At 40.8% G+C, this 22,278-nt stretch overlaps 2 protein-coding genes across 3 annotated transcripts in view; both read right to left on the bottom strand.

Annotated features, from left to right (window-relative positions):
• Positions 1 to 7,965, bottom strand: part of RPF2 (ribosome production factor 2 homolog) — a 29,305-nt gene extending 21,340 nt beyond the window's left edge. Inside the window, exons 1-4 of one of the 2 annotated variants that reach the window (XM_045544187.1) lie at positions 7,877 to 7,965; positions 5,320 to 5,446; positions 4,257 to 4,294; positions 2,147 to 2,186 (exon numbers count right to left, since the gene is read on the bottom strand). In XM_045544187.1, the coding sequence (XP_045400143.1) occupies positions 2,147 to 2,186; positions 4,257 to 4,294; positions 5,320 to 5,446; positions 7,877 to 7,899 (228 nt within the window). In that variant the 5' untranslated portion in view covers positions 7,900 to 7,965. Of the gene's footprint in view, positions 1 to 2,146; positions 2,187 to 4,256; positions 4,295 to 5,319; positions 5,447 to 7,592; positions 7,698 to 7,876 lie in introns of those variants that run through there. The other variant, XM_045544188.1, reaches the window with a different exon arrangement.
• A 3,243-nt stretch (positions 7,966 to 11,208) lies between these two features.
• On the bottom strand, positions 11,209 to 21,169 carry GTF3C6 (general transcription factor IIIC subunit 6). The gene is made up of 6 exons (XM_045544186.1): positions 20,852 to 21,169; positions 20,408 to 20,488; positions 19,716 to 19,779; positions 19,567 to 19,611; positions 16,225 to 16,338; positions 11,209 to 11,579 (listed from the first exon to the last, which is right to left on the bottom strand). The coding sequence occupies exons 1-6, from the start codon at positions 20,903 to 20,905 to the stop codon at positions 11,281 to 11,283; spliced, it is 657 nt and encodes a 218-aa protein (XP_045400142.1). The 5' UTR covers positions 20,906 to 21,169; the 3' UTR covers positions 11,209 to 11,280.
• Between the last annotated feature and the right edge of the window lie 1,109 nt (positions 21,170 to 22,278).

The following is a 22,278-nucleotide window of genomic DNA, read 5'->3' as shown; positions in this document are numbered from 1 at the left end:
TCAAATGTAAGAAAAGCTATCATATTAACAAGGGGTTGAAAAAGTACACATGCTACAGATTTCACCACATAACACTGCTACATAGTGGTTATCCAACTAAAAGCACTATCGTGTTACAAAACAAAACTGGCCCTTGATTAAGTGGCGTATAAAAGAGAAATAATTCTGAGATGAGACCTATTATTTTTACTTTCATGATCACTTCAACAAATGACTGAAAAACGTAAGACTAAAGTAAGAGTAATTTGTAAAAAACTGAATAAATTTTGCCAACATTTTCCTTTTTAATTTTTTTAAGACATAGAGTTTTGCCCTGTCACTCAGGCTGGAGTATACTGGTACAATCATAGCTCACTGTAACCTCTAATTCCTGGGCTCAAGCGATCCTCCCACCTCAGGCCCCTCAGTAGTTAGGACTACAGTCATATGCCACCACACCTGGCTAATTTTTAGATTTTTTTTGTAGAGATGGGGGTCTTGCTATGTTGCCCAGGCTGGTCTCAAACTCCTGGCCTCAAGTGATCCTCCTGCCTCAGCCTCTCAAAGTGCCAGGGTTACAGGTGTGAGCCACCATGCCCAGCCAGTCTTCTAATTAATTATTGAGATTCTATTCAAAAGTTCTTTCTTCCTCTTTTCTTTCTTTCATTCATTCATTCATTCATTCATTCATGGCTGGTCAAGTGAAGCAGTGGGAGTGGAGAAGGAACAAAGGAATTTGTAACTAGTTGTGATCAATTAGTTGTAAATGCCACTGCACTCTGACCAGCCAAGTTCTTTCTTTTAAATTCACTAACTAAAAGAAAAAACAAATGATGGATTCCTATCAAGAGAACACAATCATATTCTTAAAGGTCAATTTAAACAGTTTAAACACTCCTTTAAGATTCTAAAGAAAGCGGCCGGGCGCGGTGGCTCACGCCTGTAATCCTAGCACTCTGGGAGGCCGAGGCGGGTGGATCGCTCGAGGTCAGTAGTTCGAGACCAGCCTGAGCAAGAGCGAGACCCCGTCTCTACTAAAAATACAAACAAATTAGCTGGCCAACTAAAATATATATAGAAAAAATTAGCCGGGCATGGTGGCGCATGCCTGTAGTCCCAGTTACTCGGGAGGCTGAGGCAGTAGGATCGCTTAAGCCCAGGAGTTTGAGGTTGCTGTGAGCTAGGCTGATGCCATGGCACTCACTCTAGCCAGGGCAACAAAGTGACACTCTGTCTCAAAAAAAAAAAAAAAAAAAAAAGATTCTAAAGAAAGAAACTAATTATCATCACATAGTCAATGTCTATTCATCATTCACAATTTACTATAACTGTCTTTCACCTTCTGATTTCATTTACTAGCCTTCTTCACTTAGTTTTGGTTGACAATACACTCAAACGGGAATCTGATTAACTCCAGCAAAGCAACTGACAACTGTTAGCAATAATTCAAGTAGTGTTCCTTGTTCTAAAAATACCCAAAAGTCAGATTTTTAAAACTCAAAATTGTTTCATAAAAATAGATCTGTAGGCCGGGCGAGGTGGCTCACGCCTGTAATCCTAGCCCTCTGGGAGGCCAAGGTGGGTGGATTGTTCAAGGTCAGGAGTTCGAGACCAGCCTAAGCGAGACCTCATCTCTACTAAAAATAGAAATAAATTATCTGGACAACTAAAAATATATATAGAAAAAATTAGCCGGGCATGGTGGCGCATGCCTGTAGTCCCAGCTGCTCGGGAGGCTGAGGCAGTAGGATCGCTTAAGCCCAGGAGTTTGAGGTTGCTGTGAGCTAGGCTGACGCCACGGCACTCACTCTAGCCCGGGCAACAAAGTGAGACTCTGTCTCAAAAAAAAAAAAAAAAAAAAAAAAGATCTGTAATAAGCTTCCTTTTGACAATTCATTAATTACGCACTTAAAATGTAATTTAATTTTTAAAAATTCTATCTGTATATATGCAAGCAATGAATAATATACTTACTAGGAAAGTGAAATGTAAGATCTGCAGGTATATTTTTAAAAGTATAAAGGTCTTATTTCCTCTCCATTTTACATCAAAATTCCTTCACATAAAATGATTTGTAATTTAAAAAATCACTAATTAGAGAGTACAACATGAATTAGTCTGAAAAATTATTTATATGCTCTTTTAAATCAAAGATCCTTACACTTACCAGTGATGTTTGATCCTCGAATGGTCTTGTAATATTTTTCCTAAGAACATTTTAAAAAAAGGTGACCGAATTTTAATAATCTTGATAAGTAAATTCAATTAGGTAATATATTAAGTAAAAGACAATTTTATACTCAGATGATTAAAAAAAGCTGGAAGGATATTCATTCATTCAGGTATTTATTTAGTGCCTATCATATGCCAGACACCATTTTAGGATCTAGGGATACTATATAATACTATGTCAAACAAGATATTTCATGAAGCTTACATTCTAGCGGAAAAATAAATATGGCCCGCCCTCTGGATCTGTGGGTTCTGCATCCATGGATTCAACCAACCATGGATTGAGAATACTGGGAAAAAATGCCACTAAAAAATAATACATATTTAATATACAATGTAACAACTATTTATATAGTATCAGGTATTATAAGTAATCTAGAGATGATATAAAGTACATGAGAAAGTGCGCACAGGTTATATGCAAATACTACACCATTTTCTATAAAAGACTTGAGTATCCTTGGGTTTTGGTATCCAAGGGTGGTCCTGGAACCAATCCTCCCAGGAGACTGAGGGATGAATATAGTTGATTCCAGGTCTGTGGCAAGGAAAAATACAATACGAACCTGGAGCATCTGTGGTGTTAGAAAGGGAGTGCTAAATTCAAAGTTAGACATGGGCCACACACACACACACACACACACACACACACACACACACACACACACACACACACACAAGGAAGGGGAAGGGAAAAGAGGGAAGGGAAAAGGGGGTAGGGAAGGGAAGGGATGGGAAGAGAGAAAAGAGCTCAAAAACAAGGGCATGCTGAAAGGACATCCAATGGTAGGACAATTTCAGCAACAAAATAAACAATAATACTGAATTATAACCCAGAGAAACATAGTAAGTATCTATGACTCAATAGACTTACGGAGCAAAAAAATTAATAAATACCCATAAGTCCACATAATTAAACAAACAGAGAAGAACAGATTTTCAGAATTCCAATTATGTAGAAGGAATGAGGGAAACAGAGGACCACCACTGGAACACCACAGTAATCACCATTGCAAACAAGACCCACCAATAGATGCTAAAATTAATGAGCAAAAGTCTGAGGAAAAAGAGGATATCTGTGGTCTTTGCACAGTCTCAAAGTATCTTCTCCAAATATTTATTAACTACAAAAGGTAAATTTATAGTGGAAAAACCAAAGAGACACCACTTAAACTAATGTTAACGTCATCATAATAAATAAGACATATTTATATTGTATGATCTCTTGGTATTATTTACTGAGAAATAGCCATCATTTTTGTGGTGTTCTTGACAAAAATGTATAACTTCAACCTATTCACGAGAAAACGTAAACCCTGATTGAAGCATCATTTACAAAATTCCTGGCAAGGCTGGGCGTGGTGGCTCATGCCTGTAATGCTAGCACTCTGGGAGGCCGAGCAGGAGGATTGCTTGAGCCCAGGAGTTTGAAGTTGCTATGAGCTAGGCTGATGCCACAGCAATCTATTCAGGGCAGAGTGAGACTTCGTCTCAAAAAAAAAAAAAAAAAAAAAGAAATAAAAAATCAAAATAACTGGCAAGCACTAGTCAAAAGTGTCAAAGTCTTCAAGACAAGGAAAGACTGAGGAACTGTCACAAGTTCAAAAAGACTAAGGAAATATGACAAGTAAATGCAACATGGGATCCTGGAAGAGAAAATGGATACCAAGAGAAAGACTGGTGCCAACCAAATAAGTCTGTAATTAGTTAACATTATCGTATCTATGTTAATGTCTCAGTTTCGTTAATTTTACTATGGTTATGCAAGATGTAACACCAGGGGAAGGGTATATGGGAACACTATATTATTTCTGTAACTTTTAAGTCTATAATTATTTCAAAATAAAATATATACAGTATGGTCAAACTATGAAAGAACATTCCATAACAATAAAAAAACAGACCAGAAAGAAATCAATTATAATACTAACAGTGTATGTAAGGAATTGTAGTGTCTTAAGAAAAAAATTTTTTCACATCTTCCATAAAGTGCTTACATCTATGATAGAACAAAATAATTTAAAATAAAAGAGATTATGACTTACTTTTTATACAGAACGCCATATGGTTTTTTCAGTGCATACTGTAAAACATAATTTATAGCTTTCAAAACAAAATACATTCTGAAAAGTAGAGATAAAAATAAAGCATTGTAACAGTCATTCAAGAAGATCACTCTAGTCCCTGAATCATGTTCTGATGGCTTGGCTCCCTTTTGATCAATTACAGTAACCTGTAATATAAGCTTACTATTCTAACTTAGACTGGACTTTCCTAATTAAAGGTTTCTATGCCCTTTCAATAGTCTAGCCAACTTGAATGAGCCCCTTCATTTCTTTTTTTTCTTTTTTCTTTTTTTTAGACAGAGTCTCACTCTGTTGCCATGGCGTCAGCCTAGCTCACAGCAACCTCAAACTCCTGGGCTCAAGCTATCCTCCTGTCTCAACCTCCTAAGTAGCTGGGACTACAGGTGTATGGCACCATAGCCAGCTAATTTTTTCTATGTTTTAGAGACGGGGCCTTGCTCTTGCTCAGGCTGGCCTCAAACTCCTGAGCTTAAAAGCAATCCTCCCACCTTGGCCTCCCAGTGCTAGGATTACAGGTGTGAGCCACCATACCCTGCCCACTATGTGATATTAATACTGTTTCCCATCCTATCCTGTACATGCCTCCAGCACAGCACTTAATTCACAATGCTACAATTTTTAAATGTCCACCTCTCTTACTAAGCTCACTGAAGGGAGGGATTGTGCCTTATCTATTTATTCCCAGCACCTAACACAGTAACTAGTGATGTCGATTGAATAAATATGTAGCAGTATGTAGTTATTTCACTTTACAAATCAGATATTTTACTAAAATGTGAGTAAACCAAATTCTAGCAATTGAAAACAGTTTAAATTCACTAAGAGAACCAGGTGCTTTAAGGAAAACCAGTAGTCAGTGCCTTGGCAAGGTAAATAATCCCCAACTTTAGCTCTCTCTAATGCTAGCAGTTCATAAGGCAAGGCAAACTTACCTATGTATTTCTCCAGCAGCCCAACCTAGTATGCTGAAAAGTTCTAAAATGATTTCAATACCATTTTAAAAGTAAGTATATATACGTACCACATCTCTAAGTACTTGTGTCACTGTTGCATTTCCTCCTTTAATCAGCATCGCATTTTTAATATTTTCACTGAGTTTTGGTTCTCTCTTCTCAAGGAATCTCTTGGCTCTTTTTGTTTTGGGCTTTCTGTTTAGAAAAGCACAATTCATAACAATTTAAACATTTTTCTCACATTGCAAATATGAAATTAATGTGCAAATTGTTAAAAATAACAGAGAGATAATATTACCACACTTAACATCCGTTAGGATTCCATCATTACACAAAACCTTACTTTTCAGGGAGATATTAGTAAAGTATATTCCCTTATTACTGTTAAATAGGTATTTTATTAGCTTTTGGTTTTTAAAAAAAGCTTTTATAGGCAGGCATGGTGGCGTGTGCCTGTAGTCCCAGCTACTCAGGAGGCTAGGGCAGGAGGATTGCTTGCCAAGAGTTTGAGATTGCACTCTAGCCTGGTCAACAGAGCAAGACCCTGTCTCAAAAAATAAAAAATAAAAATTAAGATTAAAAAAGCTTTCACTTTGGTATTTCCAGAACTCTTTTATGACTGCTTTTTTGCAAATCTTTTTAAAATTAAAATGTAAAGGACTCAAGTAAATACTGTTGCTATTTTTATTCCACTAGTTTTTCGTCAAACTACACCCTGTACCCTAACACAAAGAATTACGGATCAATCCGTGAGCATTCACTAAACATATGGAGGCTAACTGCTGCATATCTTTCCTCTAGGTTTAAAGTCACAATGCCTGCCAGGAAGCATATTCTGTCCCACTCCAACTGCTGAGAAAGTCAACATTATTGTCGCCAAGGGAAATAATAATAATGGTTGTTGATGTTATAGAGTCACTCTACTATGGCTCAATCTTCATCACAAGCCTATGAAACAAGTATAATTATCTTCACTTCATAGCTGAGGCAGCTGAGGCCAGAGAGGTAATATGCCCATGATTACATAGCTAGTAAGCAGGCCACCCTTCAAAATATGCTAGATTTAAAAACTCATGTTGGTGGAGCACAGCGGCTCACACTTGTAATCCTAGCACTTTCGGGAAGGATTATTTGAGGCCAGGAATTTGAGATCAGCCTGAGCAAGAGCAAGACACCATCTCTACAAAAAATAGAAAAATTAGCTGGGCATGGTCCCAGCTATTCTGGAGGCTGAGGCAGGAGGATTGCTTGAGCCCAGGAGTTGGAGGTTGCAGTGGTGATATATGATGATGCCACTGCACTCTAGCGGGGGTGACAAGGCAAGACCTCGTCTTAAAAAAATAAAAAAACAAACTCATCTAGACATATCACCCTGTAAAATATGAAGAAAAAACAAATTCATTATTCTGACTTTATGATGTGACAGTAGGAGTAGCATGTTTTTATACATTTCTGTTCAGAAAAAGGGCTTCCTCTACAATGAGCATCTTGATTTTTAAACAGTTCTCTGCCATCTACTGAAACAATTCCTCCTCTCTTAAATAATTATGATCCTCCCGCTTCTGGTGCTTTGGACACTTTGGGAAGGAAATAAACAAAATATACATACACTTTAGTTTCCCATGTAGATTTTAAAAATCCTCCTCCATGCAGACAATTTGGGGAAAGGTGTAAAAAAATTCTCTAAGTAAAATGTCACATATAAAGCTTCTAATCATTTACTGGTTGTTAAAGATACAAATTATTAAATCAAACCAAGAGATACGTAGTGTGTCTATAAGACAGTAAGTGTTATGTGCTCTATATTCTATGTGGTTTTTCACTCATCAACCAGCAACGAACGCAAACAGCAACTTACGTGTTCTATTAGCTGTATGGCCCCCAATTACAGTAAACTAGTCTTACTGTTGAGTCGCAACACCTAAAGGTATATCAGGTGCGCAAAATCTCTGAATTAGTAACTAAAAAAAAATTGTCGTTTTGGGTACACGTTAAGCTAAGAAAATCTCAAGCAAATCATAGCAAATAACAGGACTATTTAGCACAATAAACATTTTTTTAACACATTTAAAACAGATATCACCTAAGGTTAATTCAGAGAACTGCAAAGTCAGAAGGAAAAGAAAAAGCGACATGCTGTAGCAAAGGCTTCTCGCAACTAACCCTCACAGCTCTGTGAAGTGTGTCTCTGATGATCGCTATTTCACAGAGTAAACTGAGAGTTAGGAAGATTAAATGGCCCAAAGTCACAAAGCTTTAAGTGGACCCGCCCGATTGCCACCTAGATCTGTAAGATTCCGAGGACTGTCCTCTTAACCCCTCACTGTGCCATTTCGCTCACATTTCAGAAGCCAGACGTTTTTGAATTGGCTAGGATAAAAGCGGCCCAACGCTTCCGTGCCACCTCCCACGCCGAGGCTCCCACTTAAGGGCTTCCCCACCGTCCGTTTCCGGGCAGGGTGCACGAACCGAGAAGACCCGGGCTGGAGTGAATCGATTGGCCCCCACCCTCTAGACTGCCAAAGGATGTCAGAAAGAAGAGGGATAACCAGCGAGACAAAGAGGCAGAGGCGATACCACTCCCATCACAGGAGCATCTCTCCGGAACGTTCCCAGCGCACTTACACAACTCGATCCAAAGCGTCCATCGCTAGCACGGTCCGCAAACTCAACCGAGAGAACGCACGTGCACTCCGCGGTTACACCTATTGGCTCGTGCGCCGGAACAGGAGGAACCCACCTAACCGGAAGCTGCGTGTGACGCCATTTCCGGGGACGCCCGCGCTGCAGTCGCCTAGAGGCGCTGGCGGCCATTTTGAGTGCGATTATCCCTTGTTCCCTTGGTTACGGGCTCTCTTCCGGAAATTAAAGGTGCGAGGTAACACTCTAACGTCGTCTCTTACACCTTGGTGTACACTCCTCCATTTATACCTGGCATTCAGGGACCAGCTGGTATTCTTCAGGGAATCCCCTAGGATGCTAGAAAGGTTGGTAAGCATGGTAGGCACTCAGGTACTGTGAAATGGGCACTGTTGACTGAACTGTCATATTAGTGAGGAGACTTTATGACTACCACAGTTGCCTAGTACATAAAAGATACGCAGAAAATAATACTGTTGATCGTAGTTTTCCCCCCAACTTTTGAAGTGCCATATAATTCACATACCATAAAATCCACCCTTTGAAAATGTACAATTCAGTGGTTTTTGGTACATTAGCAAAGATGTGCAAACATCACCACTATCGAATTCCAAAATTCCTTTTTTTTTATTGGGACAGAGTCTGCCTCTCTTGCCCAGGCTGAAGTGCAGTGGCCTCATAGCTCCAAGCAACCACAAACTCCTGAGCTCAAGCAATCCTCCAGCCTCAGCCTTCTGAATACCTGGAACTATAAGCACACACCACCAGCCCCACCTAATATTTCTATTTTTTGTAGAGATGGGAGTCTCCTTATGTTGCCCACACTGGTCTCAAACTCTTGGACTCAAATGATCCTCCCACCTCAGCATCCCACAGTGCTAGGATCAAAGGCATAAGCCACTGTGTGCAGCCTGGGGTCATTTTTAATCATAAATAATACTGCCTAGTATCACAGCTGACATTCCATTATCATCTTGCCTAGTAGGTTTCCAGAGAAATACTGCTGAAAGGGAAACTCGGGGTTACTTCACCAGGGAGAAAGAGAAGAGAAAGGGTTTTGGTTAACCATTTACTCATAGCAGTCCAGGGCAATCTCACAGTATTGGCACCCAATCTTCATTCTTGTCACTCTGTCATTCATGGATTCTGTTTCCAGGATTATTTTAAAGTCCAAGAACGCTGCTGGAGCTCTAGCTACCACATCCGTGTTCCAGCAGGAAGAAGAAGATGAGCCTATCCACTTCCCTTTCAGCCTTCAAATTTAAGGAAACTTCCCAGAAGCATCACTCAACACTTCTAATTCCATGTCAATGGCCAGAACTTAGTCATATGGCAACATGTATCTGCAAGGAAAGCTAGGCACATTGCTAACCCGAATAAATCCTGGGATTCTGTTGCAAAGAAAAAAAAGGGAGAACAGATACTGGGTGAGGCAATTAGCAGTCTGTCCTATACATACATAAGGTGGGAAAAATAAGCTTTTTTTTTTTTTTAATATGAAGGGGTAGGGGGTTGTGAGGAGGGGTGCTCAGTTTCCTTGTTTTTGTTGTTCTTGTTGGAGGGGTGCTCAGTTTCCTTGTTTTTTTGTTGTTCTTGTTGAGACAAAGTCTCCCTCTGTCGCCCTGGGTAGAGTGCAGTGGGGTCATTGTAGCTCACTGCAACCTTCAACCACTGGGCTCTAAGTGATCTTTCTGCCTCAGCCTCCTGAGTAGCTGGGACTACAGGTGCCCGCCACAATGCCTGGCTGATTTTTTTTTTTTATATTTGGTAGGAGATGGGGTCTCACTCATGCTCAGGCTGGTCTCGAACTCCTGAGCTCAAGCAATCCTCCCGAGTCAGCCTCCTCTAGAGTACTAGGATTACAGGCGTGAGCCACCATGCCCGGCCAGAAAAATAAGCTTTTTACTAAAAAAAAAAAGTCATATGAAAATTGGGAAGATATATGTGTTTATGATTTGAAAATGCTTTTTGTCAAGATAAGTTGTTTTTCAACTAAATAGCTAAAAGTTACAGAACTTTTGAAGAAGAAAATATTCCTCATCCCTAGAACATTAGTTCTCTAATCTGTTAAAAGTTACATCTCCATCAATTGTGAGACATAATTAATGTAGATGTGTTTTAATATTACTAAGTCAAACTGTATGAAATTGCTGATTTTTATAATCAGAAACAATCAAATATTGGCAATTTCATACAGCTCAATGTATAACAAAGTATAAAAGTTTGTGAATTTACTTTAAAAATACAAATTATCAGCACAGATTTAGGTTACTGCCATAATAAAATGACCATTACAGTTGAATTCTAATTATCTTTCTCAAGTGGGAAAGGAGTGAAATTAGAGCTGGAATTTTAGGAATTATACCTTTATCCTTAAGCACTTCAAAATTTTTTCTACTCCTAGATAAAATACTCATATTGGTAGATTAAAAAATGATACCCCAAAGATTTCCATACCCTAATCCTGGTCTTATGTCTGTGTGTTAAGTTACATGGCAAAAGGGACTTTGGAGATAGAATTAAAGTTGCAGACCTTAAAATGAGGAGATTATCTGAGTGGGCCCAATGTAATCAAATGGACCTTTAAAAGTAGAAGTGGAAGTGGTAGGTCAGAGAGATGAATGACAAAAGTAGTACCAGGAAAGATTCAAAATGGGAAAGGATTAACAAGACATGGTGGCACATGCCTGTAGCCCCAATTACTCAGGAGGCTGAGGCAGGAGGATCACTTGAGTGATCCTGGGAGTTTGAGGTTGCAGTGAGCTATAATGATGCCACGGCACTGTAGCCTGGGCAAGAGAGCAACAGAGCAAGACCCTATCTCAAAAAAAAAAAAAAAGAAGGGAGAGGGACTTGACCTACCATTGCTGGCTCTGAAGAGAAGGTGATCCCTGGAATGCAGGCAGCCCTTAGAAGCTAGAAATGGCAGCTGAGACAGCAAGGAAATGGGACCTTCAACTCCAAGGAACTGAATTCTGCCAACAACTGAATAAGCAAGAAAATGAATTTGCCCCCTCTAGAGCCTCCAGGAAAGAACACAGTCCTGCCAACACCTTATTTTAGCTCAGGTGAGACCCGTGTCAGACTTCTGACCCACAAAACTATGACAATACGTTTGTGTTGTTTTAAACCGCTGAGTCTGTGGTAATTTGTAACAGCTACAATAGAAAACTTACACGCTTACCTTAGTAAAACCTCAAATTTAAAGCCATATTTTAAAAAATTCAATTCATGTCTGGTCCTGAATGATTCTGGTATATTAAATTGTGCTATAACTGAAAATGTGTGTTTATCCAACAAAAACAATAACAGTGAAGTGAAAGCTACACAGCCGATTATTTTATATAAAAACTCTACAAAGTTCATGACTAGTTATTATGAGAAACATTTCATCTAGGAGTGACTTCTAAGGCAATATCTTGAGTTTCCATAAAAACAGAACCTTCTGTCTCAGAAGGGATTTCAATAAGAGGACCAGAATCCTCTATTTCCAAGTGCAGTGGCTTCTCCTGTTCATAACTCAGGTTTGAATTGTCTTTCATGTGAATGTCTTGCTCTTCCAACTGCAAAGGTTTATCTGGGGCTGGAGCTACCACTTCTTCTTCTTCATTTTCATGTAGAAAGCTACAGATCATGTTGGGTCTATAGGAGAAGTCATTATCCTTGATTTGCAGCCATTCCACCCCACCTAATTTGGGGGAGGGAGAAGAGATCAAGAAAGAAACATGAAAAATGAATTTTAGTTAAAAATATTTTTCTCTTTTTTTTTCCCAGACAGAGTCCCATTCTGTCACCCCAGGTAGAGTGCAGTGGCATCATCATAGCTCACTGCAACCTCAAACTCCTGGGCTCAAGCTATCCTCCAACCTCAGCCTCCCAAGTAGCTGGGACCACAGGTGCAAGCCACTACACCCAGATAATTTTTTCTTTTTTGTCAATCCAAACCAATGATCATTGTTAATTTTTTCTATTTTTACTAGAGATGGGGTCTCGCTCTTGCTTAGGCTGGTCTCAAACTCCTAAGCTCAAGCAATCCTCCCGAGTCAGCCTCCAAGAGTGCTAGGATCACAGGTGTGAGCCACCACACCCAGCCAAAAATTTTTTTCTTTAATTTAAATTTTCATCCTGTGAATATATGTCAAAATAAAACCCCAACATAAACCAAGGAACATGGTGCCTGTAACTACTGATAAATAATCATGTAATTTCCATCTTTCATGGAGACCTTGAAATGCCTCTCTGGTATATAATGCCATCAAAATTACTAAAAGTAATCAACTTCAATTATTATTCCATGCCTTTTCCAGATTTCAATTCTCAACTCATTCTGAGAAATCATATGAGCTCTCACTGCCATCTCTTGCCTTAAAGGAAACTTTATCACTTGTCTATCATTTTCTCCTTACCTATTCAATTTTCATAATATAATGGATAACAACTACTCTATCAACTTCCAAGTCAGGATTCTCATATCATTTTACATTGGTATATCCACGTGTGAAATAAGAAGCTCTCAAAAACAAAACAAAAAAAAAACTTGAAAAAATTTTTATTCCTTTCTATACTCATAGTCAAAGCCCAATCTCTCAATGAACTCCCATAATCAAGAATTGCTCTAATATTGCTAGCCATTTTTTTCTTTTATCCTAATTACCTTTCAGTCAAGTATTTTCTTTTTTTTTTTATTTTTTTTTTATTTTTTTTTCCTACAAGTCAATTGTGAAGGTAGCAGTCAAGTATTTTCAATGGATCCTCATTAAATTCCATAGCAAGCCCAAGCTATTTAATCCTCTTTTCAAAGTTCCATCAGATACCTCACCCTGTTTACTGCTACATCTGCTCCTATTCCCCACCATAAACCAACTCCTCTACAGCTATTTGTTGAAACTTTCTCACTGCTGATCCCATGTCTTTTCATATGTTACTCCTATAAAGTTTCCCTCTATCAAAAATGTATTAGTCCTTTTCCTTCCAATTCAGCTTTCACTATTGACTTTCATATTTTTTCCCTGCAATAACATGTAGTCACCCAGGTTCAAAACTTTGAAGCCATCTTTTCCTCTGTTATTTAGCATAGTACTTGGCACAAAAAGGAACTTAAAATAGAATGAATTGGATGTTGAGTCACATCCATGTCTGTTTCCATGTGATTTACTTTCAAACGTAAGTTCCTAGAAGGTAAGGATCACATCTCCTATCTATTTTGTTCTGCCTCCAGCATATTGCCATGTTTGGTAGCCAGCCTCCAAGATGGTCCCCAAATATCTTCACTTTCCTGATACTCATGAACTTCTGCAGTCCCCTCCTAATCTGAATAGGATATTGCAGAAATGACAAAGTGTGGCTTCTAAGGCTAATTCATAAGATATCGTGGCTTCTACCTTATTCTCATGGATTACTTTATCTGAAAGAAGCCAGCTACCATGTCAGAAGGACACTCAAACAGTTCTGTGGGGAGGTCCACATGGCACGGCACTGAGGCTCCCCCATCAACAGCCAGCACAAATTTACCAGCCATGTGAATAAGCCACCTTACAATCAGATCTTCCAGCATGGGTCAAGCCTTCAGATGACTGCAGTCCAGATACCATATTGACTGCAAACTCATGAGAGACCCTGAGCTAGAACCACCTAACTAAACTGCTCCCAAATTCCTGATTCACAGAAACTGTGTAAGATACTGTTTTTGCTGTTGTTTTAAGCCATTAAGTTTAGGGGTAACTTGTTATGCAGCAACAGATAATAGTAGCTCATATGGACGTGAATAGCTAGTTGCTGGGTTTTGTTTTTGTTGTTTGCTTATTTGTTTCTTTGTGACACAGGATCTTGCTCTGTTGCCTGGGCTAAAGTGCAGGCAACACTGAAATCTTCCCAAAGATCTATCAGATTATTAAAGACTAGGAGAGGGAATGTGAAACTTCCTTTAGTAAGAGTATCTAAATGATAGCTAAGCCTATGATATGTGTCCGCCTTTCAACTTCATTCTAGAACTTGGTACCTCGTTCTCTGTATAATTTTTACAGGGTGCCTAAAAGGGGGGATAGTTTTGAGACAGACATAATAAGAATAAAGGTTTATTATGTAGTTGTATATAGTTAGTATAATTAATTTCCTTTTTTTTTCCAGAGATGGGGTCTTGCTATGCTGCCCAGGCTGAGCTCAAACCCCTAGGCTCAAGGGATCCTCTCACCTCAGCCTCCCAGTAGCTGGGACTACAGGTGCATGCCATCATACCTGGCTTGAGTGTAATTAATTTCTATATGATCCAATGTACTTTCAAATGTTTATTCCTCCTCCCCCACCCCAGATGCTGGGTCAGCAATTCCATCTTTTATTGGCCTGGGCTTAGTACGCTGAGATGAATAGGATTTTGTGCACTTTCAAAGAGTTCAACAACAGAGGCAAGAAGTATTTTCCAACACCGTGGTCAATGCTATCATCAGCATACAAGCTCAGTGAGAGGGTAAAGAAAGGAGAGAGGCATTCTTCCTGGAGGAGCTGGCTGAAGACCCTTAGAGAAGGTCAGTTTGCCACATTCAGGGCATGTCTGTGTTGTCCTATGCTCTGAGATGCTGGGCCTCCTGCCGGGGGCCCTACTGCCAGTCCTGTACCGTCCCACCCAATAGTTCCTATCCCTTTTCTGTTCCCTCTGTAGCTTCTCTTCCTCTGCCCACCTTATAATGTTGGTGGTTCCCTAAAAGAGTTTTATCCAGACCTCTCTCTGGCTGACCACACCTTTTCTTTTCTTCTTCCAAAAAGAAAGAAAACAAATGAACAGTATCTGGACTGTGAGCTCCCTGCAGAGACACCCAACACCAATTTCCCCACACTCCCTTGCTTTCCTTTAGTATTACTATGTCCTCACCTCCGAAAGAGGCAGGACAGAGGCAAGTGGAGGAAGCTGGGCCACTCTTTAGGTTTTTGTACACCTGGGAAGCTTCCTAGGGCTAGCACTAAGGAAACAAGTGCTTAGGTATAAAAAAACCAAACCCTCCCCACCATCAAGATAGCCAGAACCCAAGACAGCCCGGCTACCTCTCACCTCCCTCGGATGGCCTTAGGCTGGAGGCCGCACAAGTGCAGTGGGCCTGGCAAGAAGCAAAGCTGGTGGCTATTCCTTTCTTAACACATAATTAATCTCTTAAGCCATGAACATTCATCACTGGAGTCTGATTTACTTGAGTTTGAAGTATGTCATTAAGCAATGAATTTTTAAAACATAACATGATTATTTGTTCAGCTCCACAAACATATGCCTACTATAGATGCAAGAAGCACTGGTCTAAAAGTCTCTAGTCTGTGTGATCAGCAACTGGGGAAAACTAAATGGGTGCTAATGAAGAACTAGACTCAGGGCCAACCACAGTGGCGCAAGCCTATAATCCAAGCACTTTGGGAGGCTGAGGCAGGAGGATCGCTTGAGGTCAGGAGTTCAAGACCAGCCTGAGCAACATGGAGAGACCCCATCTCTACAAAAAATAGAAAAATTAGCCAGACATGATGGCACACGCCTATAGTCCCAGCTACTCAGGAGGCTGAGGCAGGAGCATCACTTGAGCCCAGGAAGTGTGAGGTTGTAGTGAGGTATGATGACACCACTGCACTTGCCCAGGCGACAGAGACCCTGTCTCACCAAAAAAAAAAAAAACTAGATTCAGGACTAAGGGTTCTTCCAGCTATGAGCTATGAGCCACCTGGAAGAGGAAGATGCAGCAGCTGACAAAGTTTCCAGGGGATCTCCTAGGATTATACCTTGGGAATTCAGAACTGCTGTCATCGTATCCAGTGGTCCCCAACCTTTTTGGCACCAGGGACCGTTTCCATGGAAGACAATTTTTCCATGCACCAGGTGTGGGGTGCAAGATGTCATGGGGGTGGGGCATGGTGCAGAGCTCAGGCAGTCTTATGAGGCCCGTTTCCTAGCAGGCCGTGGACCCATGGCCTGGAGGTTGGGGACTGCAAATCATATCTATTCCACTTACAGGGAAATTTTTATTAAAGAGAGAGCTACAGAGAGAAAGAGAGAGAGGGACCTGCTGAATTCCTTTGAGCGTGGATATCACACCAAGTTTCTTGGCAGACTCCCCACAGTTGTTTCCAATGCAAAACAGATAGAGATTTCTTATCTATTCCCAGTGTCGTTGGCTATATTATAGTTCAACTGAATTTTTTAAATCTATGTTTGGTACTTTTCATGGAGTATATTCAATTTTAATATATTAAACATATTACATATAGTTATTATTACAAAATACAAGGAATATCCTGGCAGCAATGTACCATTGTCAAAGCCAATACTAGCCACCTATTTTAAGAGAATTAAGTGAACTAACCTATGTTTTCTTCTCCTTCCTTCTTTTCCGTCAGAAGAGTTCTTGTCATGCTGAGCTTCTTCATTGTATGGCATTTATATTTTAGTACTGTTTTATTATTGCCTTCTGCATCCACTAGAACATAAAATGAACTCAATCATTATACAGCTTGATGCCATCAAATGAAACAATGGGGGCCGGAGTTGGGGGGCTAGCTCACACCTGTAATCCTAGCACTCTGGGAGGCCGAGGCGGGAAGATTGCTTGAGGCCAGGAGTTTGAGACCAGCCTGAATATGAACGAAACCCCGACTCTACAAAAAATTTTTAAAAAGTTAGCTGGGCATGGTGGTATGCACCTGTAGTCCCAGCTACCTGAGCTCAGGAGTGTGAGGCTGCAGTGAGCTATGATGCCACTGCACTGTAGCCTGGGGGACAGAGTGAGATACTAGTATCAAAAAAAGAAACAATGATGTTAAGCCTCAATAATTCCAGTGTAGGGAGTTAGGCTAAACTACTTTCTGTCAAGATAGTATAATAAATTCAAGATATAACTCATCCCTCCTGCTAAAAGCACAGAGAAATGACAGATAAAACATTTAAAGGCATGACTGGGTTCAAAAACAGAAGACATCACCAGGGAACAAAAACACAGAGGTATGAGATTAAAGCCCTAGGCCTAACATGCTCCAGCCTTGAAGTGGGAAACTGGGGTCAGAAATTTGACCCGACAGGGTATTGGGGTCTAAAATTCTACCACTCAAAATGAAGGACCAAAGTCAGACTTACTACTTGAAGCCAGAGGCTGGCGTGGGGACATTCCCAATCATGAAAGAAGACTGAGAAAAAAAAAAACTGCTGCTAACCTGCTGCCTGGAATTACAGATTTTATAAAATTTTACGCCTAGGCAAGAGGGAGGATGGGGCTCTAAGTCAAGGATGTGAAGCAGTGAAAACTTCCATACACTGCTGTGCTACTGTGAGTGGCACTACACTTTAGAGAGCAACATGGTGATATCTGTTAAGTTGAATCGTATGAAATTGTTGATATTCAGCCAGATTGGCAATTTAATATGGTTCAACCTAATAGCAAAGTTGAAGACAGACACACTCACCAATCTATTTCTTTTTCTTTTTCTGAGGGAGTCTTGCAGTGTTGTCATCATAGCTCACTGCAACCTCAAACTCCTAGGCTCAAGTGATCCTCTGGCCTCTGCCTCCCAAAGTGCTGGGATTACAGGCATGATCCACCGCACTCAGCCATTACCAATCTATTTCTAAGTGTGTACCATAGAGACATTTTTACATATATGCACAAGAAAACACAGAAAAGAATTATGTATAGCAGAATTTTTGCAGTGAGGTAATAAGCAGAATTAAGAATGTGGGCTCTGTGCCAGACCAACTGGGTTCAAATGCTGGCTCTGCCACTTACTCCCTGTATGACCTTGGGAATGTTATTTACCTCTCTGTGCTTTAGTGTCTTCAACTATAAAATGAAGACAATAATGATATCTACCTCATAGGGTTGTGGTGAGAATTAAATGAGTTAATACACGTAGCATTTAAAATAGTGTCTGACATATAGAAAGAATTCAATAAATAGTTTTTAACAATTATTAGTGAAAATGGAAGCAACCATAGCACTGTGAGGAAAGCTTTAAACCAAAAAAAACAAAGAAACAGGGTGGGGGCAGGGCAGAAAAAGATAAAGAAAACAAAACAAACAAAAAAATGAAAATGGAAGCAACCTGGCTGGCCCGGTGGCTCATGCCTGTAATCCTAGCACTCTGGGATACCGAGGGGGGCAGATTGTTTGAGCTCAGGAGTTGGAGACCAGCCTCAGCAAAAGCAAGACCCCGTCTCTACTAAAAATGGAAAGAAATTAGCTGGAAAACTAAAAATATATAGAAAAAATTAGCTGGGCATGGTGGCGCATGCTTGTAGTCCCAGCTACTCAGGAGGCTGAGGCAGAAGGATCGCTTGAGCCCAGAAGTCTCAAAAAAAAAAAAAAAAAAAAGAAAAAGAAAATGGAAGCAAACAATATGTCCATGAACTACAGAATAATAAATTGTGGTATAGTCACAAAATGGAATGTTAAACAGCAGGGATAATAAGTAAACTATAGAGTTATATATGTCAACATATATAAATGTTAAAACACATCTTTTAGCTGGGTTCGGGCTCTGGAGGCTGAAGTGAGAAGATGGCTGGAGGCCAGAAGTTTGAGGCTGCAGTGAACTATAATCAGGTCACTGTACCACAACCTGGGCTACTCATACTTGGTAGACCCTGTCTCTAAAAAAAAAAAAAAACCTCTGAATGAAAAAAGATAAAGGAGGGCTGGCCATGGTGACTCACACCTGTAATCCTAGCACTCTGGGAGGCCAAGGCAGGAGGATCACTTGAGGTCAGGAGTTCCAACCAGCCTGAGAAGAGCCAGACCCGTTTCTACTAAAAATAGAAAAAATTAGCCAGGCGTTGTAGTGCCTGTACTAGCCTGTAGTCCCAGCTACTCGGGAGGCTGAGGCAGGAGGATCACTTAAGCCCAGGAGTTTGAGGTTGCTCTGAGCTAGGCTGACACCATGGCACTCACTCTAGCCCAGGCAACAGAGTGAGACCCTGTCTCAGGAAAAAAAAAAAAAAAGTAAAGAATGGTATGTATAATATGCCATAATTTATGTTAAGTTTGAAAATATATAATACAATGCTATTTATTGTTTGTGGATACATACATATGTAATATAAAACAGATATAGTAAAGATAGGGCTGGGCGTGGTGGCTCACGCCTGTAATCCTAGCACTCTGGGAGGCCGAGGCAGGAAGATCACTTGAGGTCAGGAGTTTGAGACCAACCTGAGCAAGAGCGAGACCCCGTCTCTACTAAAAATAGAAAGAAATGATTTGGACAGCTAAAAAAATATATATAGAAAAAAAAATTAGCCGGGCATGGTGGCACATGCCTGTAGTCCCAGCTACTAGGGAGGCTGAGGCAGAAGGATAGCTTGAGCTCAGGAGTTTGAGGTTGCTGTGAGCTAGGCTGATGCCACGGCACTCTAGCCCTGGCAACAGAGCAAGACTGTCTCAAAAAAAAAAAAGATACAGTAAAGATAAACATCAAATTCAGGAGAGTGATTACCTCTGAAGACAAAGGGAAGGGAATAAGTTTGGTAAGGGGTATACAGGTGATTCAAATGTATGGGGAATGTTTTTTAACTATGAGAGTCAAGTTTGGCAAAATGGTAGGATTTGATACAGCTAGACAATGGGTACATAAGATGTTTAGCTTTAATATTCATTATATGTAAGTATGATTGAAATAGTTCACAGTAAAAGAGTTGGGCTACCATAGCAATCACTTACCATGTTCAACATTTTCTTCAAATATAACACAAGTCCCAAGAGTATCTGCAGAAAAAAGTTTGAAGGCAAGTTGTTGAGAAATAAGAGCTACTTTCTCTGAAAGACAGATATATAAAAAAAGGAGTTCCATCTATCTGACATCCTCCTACCTTCATACTCCCCAGCAAAGACATAGCTGTCCACTTGCAGAATGGGCCTCTCAGTGTCAATTCCCTACAACAAAATAAAAGATCATAAAAAAATCATCATTAGAAAAAGCCTTCAACAGGTAACCTTGCTACCATGGAAACTAATCTCCAAAACTGGGGACCCTCTAGAAGGTCTTGTCTTAGCAAGTACAAGATAAGCTACAAGTGCTCTAATCACAGCAGCTACAACCTGAAGACTACTTAATTCATACCCAAGTGGGAAGGTCAACGATTTTAAAGTAAAGTGACAAAACAGATGGTAACTGTCACAGCTAAAGTCAACGGCAGAATATGAGGTCTTTGAAGTCTTTTCTTAGTAGGTAACTTTCTTCCTTTCTCCTCCACAGTTTAACCCCTGTGTACATACCTGATTGTCTTCCCGTCACTCTGTTTTCCCCCCTTGCCTTCTAAAATATTTTTTCAATATATCTTATTGTCCCATACCAAAATGTTACCTCCTCCGAAACTTTCTCTCCATCCACACATTCAGACACTCAAGCCAAGTTGTGCATTTTCTCCTACCTGCTCCCATAGACCCCCTGTACTTCTACTTTGTAAGGTGAAATAATATGTCTTCGTGGATGGGTATTTCACCATTCATTCTTGTTTTAAATTTAAGAAAATCTACAACCCCCCAATTCTAGAATACTCACCAAAACCTTGCATTTATTTTCACATTTTGAGAGAAAGTCTGAATCAATAATTCCTGACAATTCCACCAGAACCAACTGCTCCTGGAGGAAGAAAGAAGGGCTAACATTAGCGTGCGAGTGGGCAGGAAGAGGCAATTAACACGAGAAGCCAAAAATCCCCATCGCAATGGCCCCACCTTTGTGAAAACTGGGCCCTGTGGGCAACGAGAGGAAGCAAGTGACATTACCTGAGGCACCCTCCCCGTACTTCCCCATTCTAACTGCGGCGTGACAATTACGGCTTCGGTCGGGCGCTCCCCGGCCCCGCGGGCCCAGCGGCAAGAAGCCGGTGAGGCGCTGCGGGGCCTGCTTCCCGCCGGCTGCTCCCAGACTCCCGTCCCCGCACGCAGCCGGCATGGCCGTCACCGCCACCGCGGTGCAAGCTTCTGGCCTAGCGCTTACTACCTCTTCTTCTTCCTCTTCTCTGTGCTCAGGACTCCGCTCCTCGGCTGCCGCCATGGCCCGCAGCTCCTCCGCGCCTCCGGGCCACTAGCCCCGCCTGCCCGGAGCCGCCATCTTGAGTGCGGGCAGCCGCCCGCTCTGCCGCTGCGCTCCTCGCCGCGCTGACCGCTCGTGCCAGAACTCGAGATGGTGGTCTCCGGCGGGACGGTGGCCGCGGGCGGCCGCCACGGGCCCCTCCCGGTTTGGTGCCTGAGGAGGGAGCACGCGGCGTCGGCCCAGCAGCCCGCTCGGTTACGCGGGAGGCCCCTGCAAGGGAGGCCCTGCGACCCAGGGAACTGCCGGGTTCCCGGCCCAGCTGGGAGGAGAGGCCTGGCCAGGCAGAGGGGATAAAGAAGGTGCACGACTCTATGGTGTGGCAGGGAAAGGAACAGAGGCCTTGCGTTGGTCTGAGCACATTTCTTGGAAAGAAATTCTTTTTTTTTTTTTTTTACCTTTTTTTTTCCCCACTGAACTCTGAGGAAAAGAAATTCTTAAGGTTATGTGAGTGCTAATCCTCAATTCAGCCTCACTCCAACTTAACACACTGCCACACTAGAAAAAAAAATTTTTTTCCTTGGAGCCACCGTGTTTTATTACATAAATAGAATAAAATGTGCGAAAACAAAACGATCGTTTCTAATTTAATGAAAAATTTGTTGTTTTTTATTGTTCATTGTTTTCTGAGACGTGCCAATTCAGTAAGTCATATATGCTGCACAAAGCCCCGGGCTCAAAACTAGCCTGAGTTAAATACAACTCACATAGCAGTTAATGTGTTAAAGGCATTCAGTTAACAGGTAATGAGCGCCTGCTGTGTAGAAAGCACCGCACTAGCAGATATAAAAAATATTAATAGAAAGTGAGCTTAGGTTTCAGGCCCGCAGGGAGCATAGGATATAGGAGAGGTATGTAAATGGACCCAACCAAGTGCTATAAGCGATGCAAATTTATGGGAATACAAAGAATCAAGCATGAGAAGTTTCAATTTTCTTAAAACACTTTATGGATTTTTATGAATAAAAAACAATTGATCTTTGTACTTGATTTGGGATGATCTAGTGGTTAAGATCATGAGCTTCGGAGTCAAAATACCTGTCAGGTTCTGCTGCATTATGAGCAGCAAGGCTTTGGGCAAATTGGTTCTTGTGAGGATTAAATGAAGTAATACATATAAAATAGATTTAGCCTAGTATTTAGCACATAGTAAGCATTTAATGTGCATTTAATCTATTAGTATACAAAATTTTTTAGTATTATGGCTCTTAAAAAACACTTTGGTATATATTCTTCTAGACTTCTTCCTACAATATACAAACACACTTTTTCCCCCCCCACAAAAATGTGTTCAAGTTGTACATATGTATTTAACTTGCTTTTTTCCCTCTATACAA

The sequence above is a fragment of the Lemur catta genome, chromosome 2, assembly GCF_020740605.2.
Source record: "Lemur catta isolate mLemCat1 chromosome 2, mLemCat1.pri, whole genome shotgun sequence".
In the NCBI taxonomy this organism is placed as follows: domain Eukaryota; kingdom Metazoa; phylum Chordata; class Mammalia; order Primates; family Lemuridae; genus Lemur; species Lemur catta.
This window is presented reverse-complemented; position numbering and strand designations above follow the sequence as displayed.